A 22,609-nucleotide genomic window follows, 5' to 3' on the forward strand; every position below is an offset into this window, starting at 1 on the left:
TTGGTTTTTAAGAGAGAGAGAGAGAGTTAGTTCAGCTCTTCCATTTTGATAGTTCACTTCCTTCTGGTTTCTGACAGGGTCTTGTATGTATCCCATTTGACCTCAAACTATTTCTGTAGCTCAGTCTGGTCTTGACCTTCTGACCCTCCCACCTCCAGACCGCCCACCCCCATACACACACACACACACACACACACACACACACACACACACACCCCAGGCCTCACTAGAATTACAGGCATATACGACACCCACCAGTTTATGAGGTGCCTGGGATGGAACCCTGAGCTCTGGGCATGCTAGGTCAGCACTCTACATTCCCAGCCTGAGATTAGGGAAAGGTTTCATGTCATTTTACCCTCCAAGTCTTTGGTTCACAGAACTTGCAAATAACCCTATCACACCATACACTCATAGTTAGTACATAGGTAATTTACTGTATGTGCTATTCCTTAAGTTAATGTCTTAATTGGTTTGATAAGTTGATTTGAAATAATGGAAGTCATCTCTGAAAGGTCCACTTAGGTAATCAGCATCTGCCTCTAATCAAACTGAGATGATTAACAAATTAAGCTCTTTAATTCACATTTTACATAATTTAGGCAAATCCTTCTTAGTTTTAAAAAGGTGAAACAGAATTCATCAATTAGAATTCCTCTAAATTTTGATTAATTATCTCCTTTAAACTGTATTAATTATCTAATTTTACAGCATGTACAGTAAAAACATAAGAAATATAATTTAAAATTAATGTTCACTTCTTGAAATCTAGTATTTTATAAAATTTAGGCTAGTTCTGTCCATCTGGGCAAATTAATAGAAAACTCTAGGGGAAAACAGATTTAGTTTTTTTATCAACTCTCCAGAGTCAACTTCAGTCACAATAAAATCAACTTGCATTCTTAAAGAAGGAGAAGGCAGAGGTAGAGGAGAGGAGGAAGGGCAGGGATGGGGGAAGGGTGAGAGAGGGAAGGAGGAAGAACTCAGAAGCCCAAGCCATGGTGTCCACTGATCAAACACTTCCAAACTATTTTAAGCACTTACTCAAGTGCCAATACTTTTAACACAATTTACAATACTCTACTGTAGGCGCTCAGAAAATATTAGTCTGTTCGTTGACTAGAAGAACTATAAGGACTGCTGAGTATTGAACCCAAGTCTCACTGAGACAAGGAGCCCGCAGGCTGGGTTAGAGCACTATGGCTGTGATGTGACGAACACTTATCCTACTCACCAGAGAACACTGCTCTCTGAAGACATCAGCAACAGGGCAACCAGACTGCAAGTGTAAAACGTTCAACTTCGAGGTACACATGCGCTGACCGTTCCATTTAATTCACTTACTGCTCAATAACCTTCCAACCATCTCCTATGGAAGGAGGACACACACACACACACACACACACACACACACACACACGCAGCTACAGAGCATGAACTTCCTCTCATTATTTTCTCTTCTATACTGAACAGAACATTGGTAACCGCAGTACTCTGGCTCCCCCAAATGACACTTTGAGAGCACACTAGTTCCTGGCAACTAAGAAAGAAATACAAGTAGGTTCCTTAAAGTCCATCTTCCTGGAGGGGAAAAAAAATCTGTCAGAAATACATTCAATCTGAGTGTCATCACCTCTCACTTACCCTACTCTCAGCCTCATCAAATAAGAACGCTTAATTTCAAGCAAAAACTTTTCTCTAAGTCCCAAATGGTAAAGGAATGTATAAGTAAGAAAAAAAATGAAGGTGGAACAACTGAGAGTGTATCGAGGGTTTAAAGGACAGAAGTAGTCAAATGGAAGACAGACAAAATACTGCATGTTTCTCAAATGCACACAACCTAGATTTAAACTTCACACACACACACACACACACACACACACACACACACGACATAAACGGAGAAAAGGAACTCTAAGGGACGGTAATGAGGTCTAGTCAGAAGGAAGAAGGGGAGCCTGGGATGGGTTCTGGGAGTGAGGTTAAGTATGACCAAGATACAATAACATATGTAAGAAAATGCCATAATGAAACCCATTTTATATGCTAACTGGAATATTTTAAAGGAAGGCTTTATGTAAGAAATACCCAAAAGTAAAATAGATATTTATCAAGCAAATTAGTGTCAAGATTTGACCTGGCCAATCTTCAGAAACCCAAAGCCTAACTGAATGAATACAAGTGTCACTGCTTAAGACCCCTTGTCTGATTGTAGTTTTTGCTTTGTTATGTTTGAGACAGAGCCTCACTATGTACCTCTGGCTGGCCTAAAACTCACTACATAGACCTAGCTAGCCTTGAACCCGGGGAACTAGTCTCTGCCTCCCAAGTGCTACAGTTAAAATCAAGCCCACCATGCCTGGCACTTTAGACATTTAACACCATTCCAGAGTTAGAAGTCTCAGAATCACTTCAGTTTCTATATGCATAATAAAAGTGCTTAATAAATAAGATTAGTATTACCATGCACTTGCCAAGGACTGTGATTCATGGAGATGATTTCATTCAATTTTACAATAATCCTAGATTTCAGTAAAAGCTTGGTAATGTGGTCAGACTCGTAAGCTGCTGCACTAAGTGCCAGGTTGCTCACGCTGCCCCGCGGCAGTCCTCCTCTCCACAGGCCCACAACAGTGTGTCTGGGGTGTTGGCTCCACAGCTTTCACCCTTGACTTCCTGATCTCAGCCTAGCATTCTGAACTGTCACTGTCATCTCCGCTGGCCTGCTGGCATTCATAGTAATATTTTCACAAGCAAACACACATCTTGCCCTAAGAATACACTCCTATTTTTACATCCCCACTATCACCAGCATCATACAGCATCACACTACCCTTATCTCCTGCACGGAGATCTGGCGCCAGTCTCTCTTCACACCCATTAACCAGGCAATCCTCAGGCCACGCCCACGAAGACTCAAGCTCTCAGTTCTTCAGTCCACAAACCCTCCTTACCTACACTACCAGACACTAACAATGTCTTCTGAAACAACCTGCCTCATCAGCTCTCCATTCCTTTGCATTCTCACATCTCAGCATGGTGGTTATCTGCACAGAGATCTGGTCATGCTCCTCAAAACCTCCAACAATGCCCTCTTGCCCTTCTATGTAGCTAATCTCATCCTCTGTTCTTTTCCATAATTTAAAACAGATTTCCTTGTCATCAGACTGTACGCCAGAAAACAAGATTAACATTGGGACACATAAGATATTTTAAAAAAAGAACGTAACATTAAAATAACAATAGATAAACAAAGTAGGGCTGGAGAGATGGTTCAGAGGTTTGTCTGCGGATCCAGGTTCAATGCCCAGCACCCACACAGCAGCTCACAACTGTCTATAACTCCAGCTCCAGAGGATCCGACACATTCACACAGATACACATACAGGCAAAACACAAGCACACATAAAAAAAATAAAAATAAGTGAATCATAAACAAAGTATCTGGAAACCTCCAGAGAGGTAAAAATGTTATCCTCTGAGATGAGGTATGGAACTGTGACTGTGTTCAAGCTGGAACCAAGAGAAAGAAGCACACAGAATATGAAAAGCCAGCCACTGCTGAAGAGAAATAGAGGGGAAAGAAACCCGCTTCAGAGACCAGCAAGCCTTTTCAGAGGAACAAGATAGAACCCTAACCTACCCACCTCAGTTAAAACCATCAGTAGGCCTCCTGGGTTCATCTTCAGGATCTGCCAATACAAAAATCAAATAGAAGTTCCACTCCAAAGACAAGTCCCCAGTGGTTTATAAGGATTGGAGACCCTCCAGGGCTCACTATCACCACCTCCACCTTCAGCATCATCTGAAAGGGAAATAAACCAGCTTTCCAAGAAGCATCACACAGCACCTTCTTTAAACCACATTTATCTGTGCAGGGTGGCACCTGCCCACCATGGTGCATGCCTGGAGATCAGAAGACAATCTGCCCTTCTCTCCTTCCACCAGGTGAGTCCTGGAATCAAACTCAGCATCAGACCTGTGGCAAGTGCCTTTACCCACCGACCCATTTCACTGGCCAAAACCACTTTGAAGTTATTTTTACGATCAGTATTCTTCAAGACTGCTATTTTATGTCAGAACCATAAACAGACAATTTTAAGGATATATATAGTCTGGGGATATAGCTCAGTTGCTAGAGTGTTTGCCCAGCGTTCATGAAGCTCAAGGGGCTCCGTCTCCAGCAGTGTACAAAACTGAGGATGGTGGTGGAAGCCTATAATCCCAGCACAGGAGGAGGAGAAGTTGAAGGTCATCCTCAGCTACACGGGGAGTACAAGACAAAAGTGATCCCACCAGAAGCCTCTCTCTATGGGAGGCACAACCCCAGGAGGAGGGCATCTTTCTTACATGCACTGAGAAGATGTCTCCATCCTTCCAAAGAACCTAAGAACACACAGTCAATCTTGACACTTTCTCTTGAGGAAGTTGGCTCACCTACTCCGCTGGGATTCTGGGACATGAGGCCTTCACTGCTGATGAAGGAGAGCACAGAAAAGTGTACCGCTGTCACACCACTGCTTGTGACTCTCCACCTAATATGCTCACGTGCTCTTATGGGTACTGTAGGGATGTGATACTGGGAGGCTAAGACTGTTTTTCACAAGAAATAGAAGAGCTTCCATCCAGAGCTTATGATATAAAAACAATGTATCTGGGATGACGGTTTCTCTAGAGTTATTCAGTTAGACAGTACAAATGGAAGTCAGTGGAGATCTGCAAGGCCTGGGTACTCCTCAGCTCTATCAGACTCAAAAAAAAAAAAAGCCATCCTTCTTTAAATGAATTAACACTTAAAATACATTACAAAGCTAGCTACAATCATAAAGAAAAATACAGAGGTAAGCATTTCATATTGATTTATAAAATGATTCTTGATACTCAGTTCAATAAATGGAAAAGGTATCCACAGAAACATAAAACATCAAGAAACGGGAAAATTCAGTTACACAGAACTATCTCATGAGCTATAGGCACTCCAGCATCCTGTCTCCTGAATGCCTGAAGTATCTGCCAATCATCCCCACTAAGAATACCATAAAGCTGTGTAGCTCTATTGGGGAGACGGTATCCTGTATAGTCCAGAACCCCTAGACTAGCCAACAAGCCATTCTAGAAAGCTCAGTGTGCAAGAGTAAGTAAGCTTCCCCTGATAACACCACTTTCTTACGACTAAGAGGAAATTCTATCCAAATCCTTAACTGTTCTGTGTCTTACGAATTAAGTTTAATTGTTCCCAACTGGAGCACAAAGTCTACTGGTTGGGTTTTAGTTTACAATGACCTTACAAGACTACATGAGCAAACCACGGAGCATGAACTAACACATCCAAAATGTTTTAAATAGGTGAAAAGAGGTCTGAGGAGAAAGCATTTGACATATAAACATAAACACCTGAGTTCAGATCCCCAGCATCCACACAGAAAGCTTGACGTGGGGCACACATCTGTTATCCCAGGGCAGGGAAGCAGAAGCTGGGGTTTGCTGGCCAACCAGGCTAGATGAACCAGTGAGAAACCTTGTCTCAAAAATAAAGTGGAAAGTAATAAATGAAGGTATCCAACTTTGATCTATGACTTCCACACGCGCGTGCACACCCATACCCACACACAAAATGAAATTCTACACAACGAAGTTGTATGGTCCCCCAGCGATGTTACACACAGAAACAAAGGTTGGGAAAAGTACCTGTGGTATACTGATATACTTAGCTTCTAATTCTGACAAGAATTATTAGTTAAAAGAAAGCATTTTAGCAAAATTTCAGTTAATGCTTTAATTTGCAACATTAATGTGAATCTCTGATCTCACACCTGTGTTTGCGTATCCTTCTTGATGAGCCCTGTTACTTTAAATGTCACTTCTTTTTTAGTGCTAGGTAAGGACAACCTGTGAGAAAAAAATCTGATCCATATTTACTAATGTGTTTAATGATTTACATATCTCAAAATATCCACTAGCCTGCCTGAGGGAGTTGTGGGGACTTCTAGCCTCTTTATCTTCAGGCTCCTCATGGAGCTGTTGGGAGGATTAAACCATATAAGCCCATAAAGCGTTTAGCTAAGTGATTGGTACTCAGTAGACACAGTAAACGGTAGCTGTCAGAGATTAGCTTCCTCTGCTTACGTCTTAGCAGATGTGATTCTATTCAGTCATTAGCATCTTTCTTTAGGAAATGAGGACCCCATGCAAGTTTGGATATAGTTCTTTATCCTAATGTTGACAAAGTGATTTTAACCATTAGATTACCCAAAGAAGCTGAAGTATGTGAAAGGTTATGTTCCAATAGAGAACAGGATTCTCTTGCTCAAAACTGGGACCTGGAGACAGCGGACTTAACGGAGATAAGCAAGAGAACAAAGCCAAAGAGGATCAACAGCAAGAGAAAGGCTAAAGTCTTGAAAGTTGTGTTAGCATCCAGCAGCAGGCAAAGAAGTAAGAGGTGTACCAAAGCAGGGTACAGCTGCCCTGTTCTCACACCTTCAGAGGTAAGTACAGCAAATCCACACACTCTAGGCCAACAGCTGCTGCTGTTAACTACACCCTAGCGCTCTGTCACCAAGTTTAGCTAAAAGATCACTGAAAACACAATCTTCACCTGCCCCTACTTTCTACTTTCTAGTTAGCCATATTCCCAACTCTTGCTGTTTTGAGAGTCTCACAGTGTAGCCTTATCTGCCCTGGCACTCAGTGTAAGACAGGGTGGTCTCAGCCTGCTGGTCTCCGCCCCTCTCTGCCTCTATGTCAGGGGGTATGCCATCACACCCAACAGCGTGACCCTGACCCTGGTTTGTAGTCTCATCCAAGTGACCTAGAATGAGTCAGTCTAACCCAGACTTCAGACTAATCCATGACACATGACTTCAACCAAAAAGGATTGAATTTTAAGGGCACTTGGAGAAAAGGGAGAAGACTATGAAGATTATAAATGCAAACATGTCATATACTTCAGTATCTATTTCAGAATAGCTTCAGAAAACATGAACAATATCTCATGATATTTTTAATTAAGACAACGCTAGCGATGAGATTCGGTAAGGCTAATTTCATCCTTTTATGCACAGATATACATATACATTACCTTGTATGCGGGAAACATCAACTAATTTAAAGTCGTATTTTCCAAGTTGTAGGCATAGTTATCAAACGTGTGACTCTAGGAATTTTATATTTTAAAACTACATAAAAACTTCTAAAATAGGTGACTTCCATAAGTTAGTTTGAAAATGTTTGCATATGTTAATTTTAGTCTTCAAGGTTAATTAATTCAGCTTGAAGTTCCACATTTTGGCAATCTCTAGGTTTAAACTACCTTATGAAGAGAATATAATTCTGTAACTCTATAAAGACCAAATCAACCTCAAATTCTATGAATTCTAAAATATTACCAAAAGGACTACTTGCCATGATTTTTCATAATTACATACATATAAATACAGGTCTCAACTAGCTGAGAGTTTGGCAAACATTTTCCTTATTCTTCAAAACAAAAGTTATCGACAGTATGTCTGCCCAGTTAGTACACATAAAATAAGGTTGGTCTATATAATTATCTTATAGACCACTATGCGAACAAAAGGATTATGTTAGCTGAGTTGTCTTCAGAAAAAAGCGCTGAGGACTGGAGAGATGAATCAATGCAGAGGATCTCGGTCAGTTCCCAGCTCATGCACACACGGCACATAAATGTACACCCCAGCACACAGGAGAAAGGGAGGTTAGCACACAGTCCCACCTCTTAACCAGGAAGTTATTTTGCAACTGATACCTGCTGGAAGGGGGAAAGCCAGTTTTCTTCAGTGGAGTAACAAAGCATAGGGCAGGCCTCATGCTCAGGAGGAGGTGCCAACACAAAACAGGCTCCTTGTGGGGATTTTGGTTGTTGCTTTGTTTGAGGAAAGGGGGCTTTGTGTGTGATTTTTTTGTATGCGTTCTTTTCTCTCTTTTTAAGAGAAAGAAAGAACATGAAGTTGGATGGGTAAGGATGAGCATAAAGAATATAACCAAAACATATTATACGAACATTTTTTAATTAAATTTAAATTTAAAAAATTTTAAAAGGACTATCACGATGACCCTGTGGTTACAAGCACTGATTACTCTTCCAAAGGACACAGGTTCAATTCCCAGCACCCACATGATTAAGAACTGTCTATAATTCCAGTTTCTGGGGATCTGTAGCCCTTCTCTGGTCTCTAAAGGCACTGCACATATGGTGGACAGACATACATGAAGGCAAACACCCACTCACATAAAATAAAAATTAATTTTCAAAAAACTTTTTAGAGCAAGGCAAGCATTCTCCTGCCTGCTCTTCTCCAACATCTGCATGTTCCACCTCTATTTTATCACTAGATTTGTGACTCACAGAGACACACTGTGTCAAAAGGCACAAAAGGAACAGAGCTCTCCAGTCTGTGGGTTCTGCTCTGAAATCACTAGGAAAGTTATTGATTTAGGTTATAGAGAGAGGACAAAAGAGAATGATATATACCAGGCCAATAGTGATGTGGAAGGGTCTTCTATCATTATTTTCCTTGGTTAATAAAGAGACTGCCTTGGCCCTCTGATAGGACAGAAAATTAGGTAGGCGGAGTAAACAGAACAGAATGCTAGGAAGAAGGGAAGTGAGGCAGACGCCATGGAGCCAGCCACCAGGTCAGACATGCTGAATCTTTTCCGGTAAGCCACCACCTCGTGGTGCTACACAGATTATTAGAAATGGGTTAATCAAGATATAAGAGTTAGCCAGTAACTAACTCTCTAGAGATAATGGGCCAGGCAGTGTTTAAATGAATACAATTTGTGTGTTGTTATTTTCAGGGCTAAGGTAGCCGTGCGGGAGCCGTGCGGGATGAAAAGTAGGCCTGCCCGCAGCTCCTCACTACACAATAGTATCCCATATTTTAAATAAAAGAAATGAAGTCAACCACAATGAGGCGTACACATGCCAAAAGAACAGAACCACCTAAAATATATCAATTAACAAAGTAAGCAATACAACAGAGATCAGTAATGGTCAGAAACCCATGACTTTCGAAGCCAATTTGCAAATACCTATAGAACAATGATAAATACATAACAAGATTGTTTTAAAATTTCACATAAGTAAAGACTAAACAATGTTGCAATGTTAACTGGAGAAAAGCATCCAGAAGAGCCTAAAGAATTAAAAGATGGTATTTTCAGTACAAATAACAAATTAAGCTTCATCCGCCAAGCCTGACAACCTGAGTTTGATCCCAACAATCCAGAGAGTAAAAGAAAAGAACCAACTCTTTTAAGTTTGTTCTCTGATCTTCACATGTGCTCTGTGCCATGTGTACCTACACACATGCTTACACATACAAAAAATAATTATTTTAAATGTCTTAAAAAGATGAAACATTTTCTAAAATAATAATAAATAAGTAAATAAAAAGATATCCAAAATAAGAGTCAAGAAATTCTAAGTGCCAAGAGTGGAATTAAGAAATTCATTTTAAGCAAAAATAAACCATTGAAAATTGCATGTGTACTTGTTTTGAGACAGTCAAGCCATGAGATTACTGCCTTACACGCATCCTCCCAAAAACTCTCACCTCCTTGAGCACAAAGGCAGCCGAACAGCACAGCTCTTTCTATGGTGCATTAGATCTAGTATGCGGCACACAGAACACTCTCCTATCTTTACTGTCCCTGACTCTGTTACCGTAATAATGTACCCTGACTTTACATCCACTGGTATGTCAAATGAATTTTCCTAGGAAGCTTTAAAAACATCCAGTGTATTACAAACTTATCTGGCTCTGGAGTGCAATAGCACAGGGTCCTTCGTCTAGGAGCCGACACATCACAGCCTGACCTTTCCCTACTGACTGCTAGAACCTGTGTATGGACGCTCAGTCCCCTGTGCTATGACTCAAGGTTAAGTCAATCAGCTCAGCTATGAGAAACCCAAAATAATCCTCAGAGACTACAATACTCCATCACCTCTAATCCTTCTTAGAAATTTGATTTGACATTCAAGTTATTAAGGCAAAGGATAAAACACACCAGTTCTTCTCTTTTCGTACATTTTCATGTACTATGTCACAAAGATTCAGAATCTGCTATCCACTAGAAATTCAAGTTTAAACCAAATAAGCAGAAGAATCAGCACACTGCATGGATCAAAAGCACAGAGTTCAAAACAGGATCAGGAATCAGTTTACGCTTTCCAGATTTTTGCCCAATAAAATAACACCAGCATGGCTCTAAATAAAACAGAATTTAAGAGAAAGGGCTGTGCGAAAGAATTAATGAGACCTTTCTCTGTACATGTTCCTCTATCAAAGCAAGCATGTAATTTATGTTACTGTAGCTCCTCCTAATATAAAAGCACCTTGTCTTACAGATGAGGCTGAAGATGGAAGTACTTTAGCCTTAGAGAAATAGACAAAGAAATGCGTACAAGAACACAAGCACTTCAAATCCAGGTAGACTCTAAGTGTGCCGGGAAGGCAAATCCACAGTGGAACTCTGATAGCCCCGTAGATCTCTACTCCACCATTTCCGTGTGCCTCTCCTAAAGCAGCAAGCTGCGTGGTCTCCATTTCGAAGACCATCTCAGGTGACAAATGCTCATAACTGTTCTCAAACCCTGGTTCTGCCCCACATCTATACCAATCCCTGGTTAGGGGTAATAGTTTTCAAATGCAAACTAGATCTTCAGAGCAAACAGAAGATAATACGCACGTGTCTAGGAATGAAATGGTAAAAATTAGGGAAGCCTAAAGTAAAATGGAAAAAGCTGAGGGACCTGAGGGGTAAGTCAGCCTCCTGACCAGGGTTGACGCAGAAGGGAAAGTGCAACCTCCCCCACTCCCTCCTTCACACACGCACTCACACTCACACACACACACACACACACACACACTGTTGTGCACATCGAATTAATTTCACATGATCACAGATCAGAAGCCTTGAGTCTCAGAGAAACATTAGCGCCTGGAGTTGGCATTGAGCCAAGCTGAGTCTGGGCCTTCAGTCTGCAGTTTTCCAAGCTGTCCCGGTGAATGGGTCCCAGGACCACCCTACAGACACCAAACCCAGCAGAAGCTTGGGTATAGAAAAAGACGCAGTAAAGCCAGGTGGTGGTGGCGCATGCTGGAGGCAGAGACAGGCAGCTCTCAGAATTCAAGGCCCTACAGAGCCAGTTCCAGGATAGCTAGGGCTACAGAGAAACCCTATCTCAAAAAGAAAAGAAAGAAGATAGTGCAGTTACTTGCATATAACCTACACATACCCACCCCTACACTCACATTACCACTGGGTTACTTGTAACACACAATAAATTTAAGCGGGGTGTAAGTAGTTATATTACCTCGGAAACAATGACGACAAGAAAGTCATCACAATTTTCTGCACAAGCATAATTCTTTTACAGAAAGCTTCTAACACAAAGTTTGTAGAATCCAGATACAGAGCCCACAGCCAGTAGTCGCTCATTTTCAATGTAAAAGGGACATATATACAGACACACACACACACACACACACACACACACACACACATACATATGGACCACATGTGTGCCTGGTGCCCAAGGAGACCAGAAAAGGGCATAGATCCCATGGAACTGGTGTTATGGGGGCAGTTGTGAGCCTCTTATGTGAGTGCTGGGACCAAACCCAGGTCCTCTGCAAGAGCAGCAAATGCTCTTCACTGAGCTATCTCTCCAGCTCCTAAACACATTACTTTTTAAAAACATATATAGCAATGTGTTCAGATACTCTAGAATAAAAAACAAGATCAAGGACATTTTTTCTTTCAATCTTCCACTAGAAAGCAGCAATTTCAAAATTATTTAAAAAACACAACTACTTCTAATAAGATTATAAAGTTTATTTATAATAATAAACTGAGGCTAGAGAGATGGTTCAGCAGAGGACCCGGGTTTGATTCCCAGCACCTTCCAGTCAGACAGTTCACAATGTCCGGAGTGCAATGCCTCTAGCCTCCACGGGCAGCCACACTCAGACGTGTATCCCACGCACAAACACACACACATACACATGACCAAAAGTAAAACAAGTCACTGTTTCAAATAAATCAACTGTTGATAACAGTAATAATGAATTTCACCAAGGCCCAAGGCTAAAAGGAAAAAAGTAGCAGCACTGGGCTTGGGTCCAGTGATCCTGCGCCCATGTCCCAAGTCTTCTACACACACAGGACTCTATACCAGGTCGTCTACACACACAGGACTCTATACCAGGTCTTCTACACACACAGGGACTTTATACCAGGTCTTCTACACACACAGGGACTCTATACCAGGTCTTCTACACACACAGGGACTTTATACCAGGTCTTCTACACACACAGGGACTTTATACCAGGTCTTCTACACACACAGGGACTTTATAAGAGAAGGAACTACAGAAAGTCTCTCCTAGCACATAGCAGACACTAAATGTTTGCTGACTATCCTTATACAACCAAATCTGACCAAAACTTTAACAGAAAATGAGAAGGAATGAGTTCTAAAAAAGCAAGCGTCTTTGCCTATCTGTGGCAGTAACTGGTAAGAAGCCGTGCCACAGGGGTCTGCAGACAGGACAGGGACCTTCCACCTACATCAAAGTCCCACTCGCACTTGACAGCTGGAACTTTCCAGAAACAATCTTTCTTTCACAGCAGCACAGATCCACCTGGGACATATTTTCTACTTCTGACCACAGTTTCTCCACGCTAAATTTCCCAAACATTTGGTTTGTATAACTGCAAAATGTAGTTCACTCAGATTCATCTGCAAGAGCAACTTCTGAAAACCATCCAATCAGCAGTTACAAACAGCTGACTTTCAAACCGAAACACAACCTTCTCTAGACCTCACATACTTTCAAATAGCACTTGCTGTCGGCTATTCTTTGAGCCAGGTACCCAATAAAAGAACATAAAGAGCCTGGATCAACTTATTAATAACTGTACTTAAAATAAAAGGAGATGATAACCGGGGAATGATTTCAAATAAATATAAAAATATACTTAAAAGCCAACCATGGTGGCATGCCTGCAATCCCAGTACTCAGTAGGCAGAGGCATGAAGACTGCCCCAAGTCTGGACTACATACTGAGACGCAGTTAACGGAGGGAAAAATAGGAAAAAAAATAGATAGATAGATAGATAGATAGATAGATAGATAGATAGATAGATAGACAGACAGACAGATAGATAGATACACACTTACAGCCTCAAAATGCAAATGACTATCCTTTAAGAAATTCTGAACTTTATCCTTGGGTAAAATGCTGAATCGAAATCGAAGCAGATCCATTTCTTGTTGAATAAACCATCGTCTAAGATCTTCCCTGAAACAAAAACAGAAATGAATGTAAGTTAAAAACCCAATGATAGTTCAATAAAAACAATTTTAAAAAAACACCCAGTGATGACCAGATTCAAGAGATTTTCTGACAGGATATTCAAGGCATGTCAGACATCAAGAGAGCCGTCAAGAGCAGACTGTCCTCTCTGAAGCAAAGAGAGGTCCACAGCATCACTGCCTGTGTGCACCCGGTCTCACCTGACGGAAAGTGAGAACCATAAGCCATCACCTTCCACGTGGATGCTGGCTGAGGCCCAGGAGCACACAAAAAGGATATTTGGAGGAAACCAGTACAGTTACTGAATAACATAAAAGAACTAGCTCGCTGCATTTAAAGTACCTTTCAAAGAGGCCGTTACACTGGAAGTTAGGCTCTCTTCTCTCTGAGGTGCTTTTGTCCACAGCAAGTAAACAACCAGTCTTAAAAGTCAATGTTCTCTGAACAGGTTAACATGAGCAAACTTTGTCAACTAAGAGGGTAAGCTTCACAGTAAACCAGTATTTTGGGTTTTTTTTAATTTTATTAATTAACATTTTTTTCATTGATTTTACATACCAACCACAACCAGTTTCCCCTCCCTCCTCTCCTCCCGGAAGTCACCCCCTCCCCATCTTCCCACCCTAAACTTCCAATATTTTAAAGCTAAAAATAAAAATATACTAATCCATAAGACAAATACATAGCTGGCATTCATGCTACATTATAAAATAATTACTGCATGTAAAATATAATTTCATTTTTTCGAGGTGACTTTCATAGACTACCAGCAATTCAGTGGCTATAAGTTGTATAAACTATATATGTTTTCTATAAAGCCAAAACTCTAAGTTTCAAGCTTAAGGCAAACATGCTATCACTTAGGATCTTGTGAGAAGTGATTCAAAATACTCAACTCATAACCTAATAATAACAAGAAACAACCATAGTTCTGATATTTGACCAAAAATTAGCAAGGGGTAAAAGTTAAACTAAAAAAGCAATTAGCTCCTTATCCCACTGGGTGGCAGCACTGAGTTACAAGAAGCCGATTACCAACTGAAAATAGCTGAAATTTAATCTCAAATTTAAAAACTTTATCAAATTAGAGTGCATTTTTGAATCAGTGTTTCTTAGTAATATTACAAGTTTTTTCCTTGGAAAAGTATCAAAAGTCGTCTTCCTAATGAAATCCCTTATATATTTAAATTCCAAAATTTAGAGCCTTTCCCATTCAGATAAAAACGGTTTAATCCAGCAAATCTGCAATAATTTTTTTCAGCGTTTTCTAATAAAACAACTTATTTCAAAAAATACACAACAAAGATGTTCAGCCTATGACATGCTGGTTCCCCCAGTGTCACTCTGGGTTTTCCTACAGTCAGTTCAGAAACATGCCAACTTCACATGAACCATTTATAACCCAAGTCAAATCTGAGTACAAGGACCAAGGGTTTACTCACGACTGGCAGTATGCAAGGCGCAAAATAAAGTGGGAAATGTGGTCCCTTCTGCGTGGCTCGTATTCATCTTCTAAGTTCTCCTTCAAAATAAAACAACACAAATGAATTCATGTCTTATAATGAGAAGGGTGTAAAGACATGCTGATTCAACACAGCCAATGGTAAAAGAGGCTTCAAAACACAATTCTTAATACGCTTTGCAGGATAATTATCACTGTACTTCAACTACAAGCATGTACAACTGAGAACTGCACTGTCTCATTGAAAGCTCCTGGGCTAGATCCAACTACTTCCTTCCTCTCACCACTCCTCCTAATCTTCCCAGCTTACGCCGGGGTATCCACCCTCTCAATCATTCCTAAACCTCGACCCCCAACTCCTTTCATTTTAACTGTTCTAGGTATGAGAACATTTTATTTTAATTCTAAATTATAATATATAACCACACTCCAAAGTCCTATCTCCAAATGCTGAGAACTTTTAGAGAAAAAAATTTTACTATAGAAAAGCAAAATATAAAATTTTTTTTTATATTCTGTCTCTAACCTGAAGTACACAATGATCAATGCCATTGTATTTTTATCCAAGCCCAAACTAGCAAAACTGAACCCATGCCTGGCACTAAGTAGGAATAGGCACTGTTCAAGGCATTCTGAATGTATAAACACACTCTTAAAACTGTATAATGAAGGTTCCTGTGCCCTTATCTGAAAGATGAGAAAACTGAGGCACTAAGAGGTCATATAAGTTTTCAGAACAAAGTTCATCAGCTTTCAGTTACTCTGATAAAATGGGGGGATAAGCCATTCAAAAGGAGAAAGGTTCACTCTTGGCGCACTGATGTGAGGATTGTAGTGTAGTCATTTAGTCTGCTACTGTGAGGTCTGCAGCAAAGCATAACATCGTGGGAGGAGCAGACGCTGAAGCGGAGCTGCTCACTCAGGGAAGTGGTGGATCAGCCAAGAGTGGGGGAGACTGGGGTCTTTCTGTGCCCTTCAGCAGATGCCTCGACCACCAAAACCTCCCCTAGGCCTCACTCTCCCCTCTTAAACATTTCACCTCCCTCCAGATACACCACACTGAGGACCAAGCTTTTTAACACTCGGGCCGATGGGAGACATTCCAGATTCAATCAACAGCACATCCTATAGATAGCAAAACCAACTGATACATAATCATCTCCTTCCTCACTTCTTAGAAAAGCAGCTTCAGTCTTCACCAGCTGCCAAGGCCCCTATTGCGGTGTCTTCCCCAAGAGCATTAAGATTGTGTATCCACATGCCAGGCTGCATCTTCCTTTCAGCTCCATGGACACAGCATCTGTTGCCCTCCCTTCCATCTCCATGGACACAGCATCTGTTGCCTTACCTTCCATCTCCATGGACACAGCATCTGTTGCCCTCCCTTCCATCTCCATGGACACAGCATCTGCTGCCCTCCCTTCCATCTCCATGGACACAGCATCTGTTGCCCTCCCTTCCATCTCCATGGACACAGCATCTCACCTTCCTTGTCCAATAACTAAAACCTCCAACTCATTTGCTGCTGCCTCCGATGGCCCGTGGTAGAAAAATGATTGTGGAAGGCATCCTAGCGCCTGGTCAATCCACATGCAGCAACACAGGTGAGAACACCTGCACGCATGCATACATCTCTCACACAAAAAATAAAATTAACATACGTGTCCAGTACATCTGTGTGTGTATATATGTATCTTCTCTTTTCCCTAAAACAGCTATATTCTGTCCTACTTCCCCCTGACAATTTTAGCTAAGCATCTTACGAGCATCCACACCCACCTCACCACCTCTCTCCTCCAAGAGCTACCACTGTTCTCATTTCTGCCCCATCTCCAAGGGCCCGATGCTAACTCCACTGTACACTGTACAACTAATCTTATGTGATTCTGACTAAGTTTCTAAAACTGTTGGGATTAAAAATACCATCACAAAACAAAATGCCCCAGGTAAAATCCTGGCTCTACCATTTACCAGTATGAGTATGAAGCATAAGAAAACAATGTCTTCGTCATAAAATAGGATGGAAACAGTACCCAGCTCATAAGACAAACTCTATGGGCCAATATAAGTAATATACACTTACAGCCAAATTCAGCATGAAATATGCATGATACAAACGGCTGATGTCATCTGTTGTGCTGTCATTATTAATATGGCCACTATTATTCAAACGCCAGCCTTCTTTGGCGTCTGTGACACTATCATCCCAATTTATCACTTAATTCTCATGAAGCGTCTTCTTTATCTCCTTCCCAGACTCCTCCATTCCACTCACCTTAGATACTGGTAGTCTCCTCATCCTCTCCCCCATTAACTTCTCTAAGTATTTCCCTAGTGCACTCTCATGTAGTCTTGTTGATTCCAACCTTCTTGGAAGCCTGCACTCCCAGCAAACATGCCTTCTCTAAGAAGTCCACACGATACTATGACAGTTGTGTCCAACTTATGTCTAGAACAAATCTCAACATCTTGGTTCCAGGACTAGCTTCACTTACTGTATGCCACACCTTAAAATAGCACCGCCGTTCGACATGTCAGCCACAGACTCAAGCGTTTCAACACTCGGTCTCCAGCTGGGGTGCTAGTCTGGCAGCTGAAGAACCTTTGGACACTGGACCTCGCTGACCGCAGTAGGTCACTAGGAGGTTACACCCACTTCTGGTTGTGACTGCTCTCTGCTTCCTGTGTGCCCCACGAGGTAAGGAACAACCATGGCACACTCCCACCATTATGAATCTGCCATGCCTTGACCATTACAATAAATCCATGAGTAAAACATCTCCTCCCTTAAATTATCCCATCAGCTATTCTGTGACACTCATAAAAAATGAACTAATCCACTGTCCGAAGTAGATACCTGGGTACTGTAACTGTCTCTCTGGTTTCCCCCCGGGATAAGCAACTAAAATCTTTTCAGTCTACACCAATATCTTTTCAGTTGTCCCATTTCTCATAAATTCAGACTCTCATCGTTCCAGGCTCCTGTCCTCTCCTGTCCAAGACGACCCTCTCAACCTGCTGTTGGCAATTATCCTCCCAAAATAAAAATGTTATGCTATCTGTCAAGACACAGTTCCAAGCCAGACATGGTGCTATACACCTGCCACTTGAGCACTCCAGAGGCTGAGGCTCAATACTGCAGGGCCAACCCGGACTACATCACAAGGTCAAGGAAAGCTTAGACTGTGGAACAACCCCCTCCAATGGAAAGCCTTCTAAACTGCCCGTCTGAGCCAGGCAACTGCACATGCTCCTGGAGTAACCAGAAAGAAACAGCGTGCATCACCCTGTACGGCACAGGATGCAGGCAGCTTCTTTATTCCATCATGGGTAAAAGGCAAGGATGCTACTAAGCGCCCTGTGCAATGCACAGGACAGTACTGCAATGAGAAATGAAGAGGGCAGACGGATGGTGGTCCTGAGGGTGAGGAAATCGCTGTGTTATCACCAACTAACTACATGTCAACCACCTCAACAGACTATTCTCCCAAACAGTCTGAACTACATTTGTCTTTATAAAACCCTATGCCTAATAACAGACCTTTCCCATAGCTTACACTCAATAACAGAAGCCCACACAATCTGAAAGGACCGTTCTCCCTCCAAGCCTTTCTGTTACTTACTCTGTAGGAAAACTTGAGTTTTCGAAGCTCAGCCTCCAACTTACTCTGGTATTGTTCTGTTCCTTTCACGTAGCTCACACCAAGATTCTCAACTGTTTTTAGCACTAGAGGGGAAAGATTTAAAAAGAGAGAGAGTATAAATCCAAAATAATTGTAAAAAAGACATAAATTAAAGATAAAACCTATGGACAGCAATTCTCTAATCCTTTGTTCTTAGACCATGACAGTATTAACAATTTTGCTTTCTGCAAGTGCATTACATAAATTGCATTTGAAAGAGGATAAACCCCATCAATGCGCTGAAAATAGAAAATAATCTAAGACCAGAGAGTTCTCAACCAGAGAAGACAGAAAACCAGGGATGATCCTTCCAGCTGTGCCAAGCCACCAACGCTGAGAAGTGAAAAGACCTGTGTGCCCGTCTGAAGAGAAGCTCTGCTGCCTGGAGTCTTCGGTCAACCTTGACCTCAGCACAGGAGGAGGATGGGAAGGAGAGGATAAACAACAAGACACAGGCTTTCCTTCCCTGGTGACACAGCAGAGGAGCCATCCTGAGCAGATGCCACAACTAAAGCCATGCGCAAGCCTTCCTCACAAACTCCCTAGAGGCAGGTGTTAGTGCCAGCAATGTGACTCTTCTGTATTCCCTCCTGAACACAAACCCAGGTTCCTCTGGCTCCCTCCTGCTATAGTGTCCAAATCTCGTCCTCTCCACTTCCCTCTCCTCTTCCCATCGTCCCCATTTCCATCTGCAGTTTCTACCCAAGCAGGCCCATCAGCCCCCCCTGCGTCTGCTCACCCGCCCCTCACATCCAACCACTCACAAGTCCTGTCACCACACCTCCTTTCCGGCTCTCTGTCTTTCCCCTATCATCGCCATCGTCACCACCTTAACGGGGCCCTTGCCACTTCACCCCTTAAGTGACAAAGCCAAGGAGCACCTTTCACCACCACCTTCACCATGAGCCATCTGACGCTGTTAAGCTTCCTATGATAATTTCCCCTTACCGTCGCTCACTCTGGGCAGTAACGAGCGCTGTTTCCTGCGTTAGCAGCTCATACCCTGCTGCTCAAAGAAAAAGTAACGGTATATCCCGTCTCCTGGTCCTTCCAGCAGGAACATTCGAGAGCATAAACTCTAAAGACTGTGCTAGTATTTGTCTGGTCCATGGTGAGCTCATTCATTTCTGCATTCCCACACAAAGGATAAGAGGCCTCCAGCTGAGTGGCCATGTCCTTCTCACCCTCAGATCCTGCACAGTCTAATATGCCTTCCGATCCCCACAATTCTCCACTGGCCCTGAACTGGCCGCTGAAAACAGCACTTCTCGCTCACAGCCCCACGTCTTTGTAGACACCCTTATCTCAGGTTGGACAGCTGGAAAGTTCCTACCTTCTACTCATTTCCTCAGGAACCAGACCAAATTCCAACTCCCCTAAGAAGCCTTACTTAATCAGACCAAGCTAGTTACTCTTCACTTTCACGCTCCAGGAGCACTAATCTTTACGTCTATCAAAGCAGACGGGAATCGGATGCAGGGCTTCTACTCTGCATCCCTCTCTCTCCATCTCCCTCCACAGTAGATACAGTTTCAACAAAGAAGTGAATTACAGTCTTCCCTCCCGACACAGTATACTCAATATCCCTTCCGCACTGAACATGAAGAGAAGAACAAACAAACCCTGCCCAATAATAACGAACTGCCTCCATTAGCTCCCACCAATGACAGCTGCACACCCCAAGAATACAAATATTTGAATTTAAACGTCACTTACACTTAAGTCGATCAACAGCCAAGTTTTCGAACTCTGTCAAAGATATGTTTTCAGAAGGCGGCTGGAGGTAAAACTGAAGGCTGTGAGGGTAACAAGCATTCCTCTGGTCACCTGCCAAGCGCAGCTTCTTCCGAATCCTTCCTGAGAACTGCATCTTGGCTACCTTCTGAAAGCAGTGAACAACAACAACAAAAAGATGTTTAAAAAGTGATGGGGGAAATGTTCAAACGATAGGAGAGTTGAAAACAACAAAACAGACATGTGGGTACATTACATACACACACACACACACACAACACTTCATGCACAGATCATTAAAAGCAATTACACTTAGGCGAGGCCCTATTTTCTACACTCATCTGTAATAACAGAGTCGAGTGAGCGGCGGAGTTAAACGGGTAGAGATGAGGGTAGTGGACCTTTTAGCAAGAGGGAAGTCAAGTGATGCTGCCCGCTCACTTGGTCTGTGTCGCCACCCTCAGACGTCTGCGAAACTAAGACCAGATGGGGTTCTACTGGGAGGCAGTCCTTAAGTCAAGGGAAAGAAAAGTAGATTCTACCGGGAGAAGAGACTTACGCCTCATCTTATAACTCTGTGGAACAGACTTATAAATCTAGCCTTTGAATCCAGCCTTCCAGAACATTCAAAAGTGCCTCAAGTTCCCGCCCAGGCGCCGGCACTTTCCCGGGCCGCGTCTCTTCCCACCCCCTTAACCCCCGCAAACATCACCTGTCACTCGGTCCCACCAGGTCAACTTGCAAACTTTCAACTCCACGTTTTCTCCGTCCCTAATAAACCCGCAAGATTTTCTTTAGCCAGCTAGTAATCAAACTGGAGGAAACACCGCCCTGACAGCTGCTCTCTCCCAGTGGCGGGAGAGTGCATTTGGGACCGGAAGCGGAAGTATGGCACGGAGGTCCCACCCCCCTGGCGTCCCGCCCACCGTGATGCTACGCGGATTTCGTGGGAGCTGCTGAAGGAACAGTGTGTTCTGTGCGTTTAGCTCGCTGAAGGACTTTTTGTTGTTGTTGTTGTTGTTGTGTGTGTGTGTGTGTGTGTGTGTGTGTGTGTGTGTTTTGTTTTTCGTTTTGCTTGCGGAGGTTTGGTCTTTCTGAGATAGGGTCTCCCACCGCAGCCAGGGATAACCTGAAATTCATGTTGATCCTCCTGCCTCAGCGCTCGAAGTGCTGGAGTTATGGGCTGAGCCACAACGCCCGGCATTAAATATCTTGAATTCAAATGTCTGTAGATTCTGTTCATTTGTTTTGCAGAACTTAAGCTGTCCCTCGGTGCACGGAGACGGCGTTGGGACTCAGTGCTGCAATGCTAAGGGCAAACGTTTGCACACTGCGGACAGAGTTCGTGTTACTAAGTACTGAAATCCAGGGACGGCGCTCTAACCGCACTTTAGGTCGGAGAGATGGAGAGAGCCTGCCTGGGTCGGCTTTGCCCGGGGTACACTAGGACTTCCCCTCATTCTGTTAGCAACGCTGCCTTCATTTCTCTGATGAGAAAACAGCTCCAAGAATAATGTCCGTTTGCGCATCTACGTGCGATGTCCTCGGTTTCTCCTGCGGCCCTTCACAGGATAACACCAGAGCACGGTCTCCAGGGAGTGGTGGAACCTGCAGGATTTTGCAGAAATGCTCGGGGACCACAGGGAAGCCGGCGGGAAGGGAAGGATCCTTCCCGCGGAGCTTTAGAGCCCCTCAGCCCTGGGCGGTCTACAGTGTTCGAGGCCGCGGCCCCTAGGTGGCGTGTCTCCCTTGCAAAAGCCGCAGGCGGAGGCCTTGGAGAAGAGGCTGGAAGTCGTCGTTTTTAGAAAAGCATAGTATAGTGGAATACTTCGAAGCTTCTAAATGCCCACGGAAGACGGACTAACTGGTAGCTATCCCTTGTACCAGAGCCTGTTTTAAGCAGTTTATATGTCAATTTGTATTCTTAAGCCACACAAGGAAGGCTCTAGTATTAGCTCCAATTTACAAAAAAAAAAAAAAAAAATTTTTAAAAAAAAGTGACTTCCAAAGATTACCTAACAAATAATAGAACTGAAGTGACTATCACGGAGCTCCACTCTGCCAACCGTCTTGCTGTCCTGATTCCACTAATACGACAGTGGGGTACACATTTCCCCTCTGTGGCATATACACAATTGACATCACCAAGTCTAACCTGTGAATTACCTTTAAAGGGTTAAAAAGAAACTGAAGCACAGAACAGAGAAGGTATACATGAATAGTCTAAGGATATCACAGGAATCTAAGTGAAGTCACAACAAATTTTAAAAAAAATCTAGAGCTCTGACTAGGAAAACAAAATTGTGCGTCTAAAAAGGTGCACAGAATTATTGTGCAGTGAAAAAGGGGTTGCCATAAGTATAACACAAAAGGTTAATAT

General features: G+C 42.6%; 1 protein-coding gene and 1 long non-coding RNA gene across 3 annotated transcripts in view; one reads left to right on the top strand and one right to left on the bottom strand.

Annotated features, from left to right (window-relative positions):
- The window catches only part of Prim2 (DNA primase subunit 2), a 207,820-nt gene extending 186,710 nt beyond the window's left edge, over positions 1-21,110 (bottom strand). Inside the window, exons 1-5 of one of the 2 annotated variants that reach the window (XM_087898051.1) lie at positions 20,942-21,110; positions 20,212-20,377; positions 18,436-18,539; positions 14,793-14,872; positions 13,215-13,335 (exon numbers count right to left, since the gene is read on the bottom strand). In XM_087898051.1, the coding sequence (XP_087754177.1) occupies positions 13,215-13,335; positions 14,793-14,872; positions 18,436-18,539; positions 20,212-20,365 (459 nt within the window). In that variant the 5' untranslated portion in view covers positions 20,366-20,377; positions 20,942-21,110. The remainder of the gene's footprint in view (positions 1-13,214; positions 13,336-14,792; positions 14,873-18,435; positions 18,540-20,211; positions 20,378-20,941) is intronic. The other variant, XM_087898050.1, reaches the window with a different exon arrangement.
- Positions 21,111-21,144: 34 nt separating this feature from the next.
- On the top strand, positions 21,145-21,761 carry LOC148119109 (uncharacterized). Its single transcript, XR_015735450.1, has 2 exons — positions 21,145-21,205; positions 21,484-21,761. It is a non-coding gene; the product is annotated as an uncharacterized LOC148119109 (long non-coding RNA).
- The last annotated feature ends 848 nt before the right edge of the window (positions 21,762-22,609 follow it).

This window comes from Myodes glareolus, chromosome 18 (assembly GCF_982192425.1).
Source record: "Myodes glareolus chromosome 18, mMyoGla1.1, whole genome shotgun sequence".
Lineage (NCBI taxonomy): Eukaryota > Metazoa > Chordata > Mammalia > Rodentia > Cricetidae > Myodes > Myodes glareolus.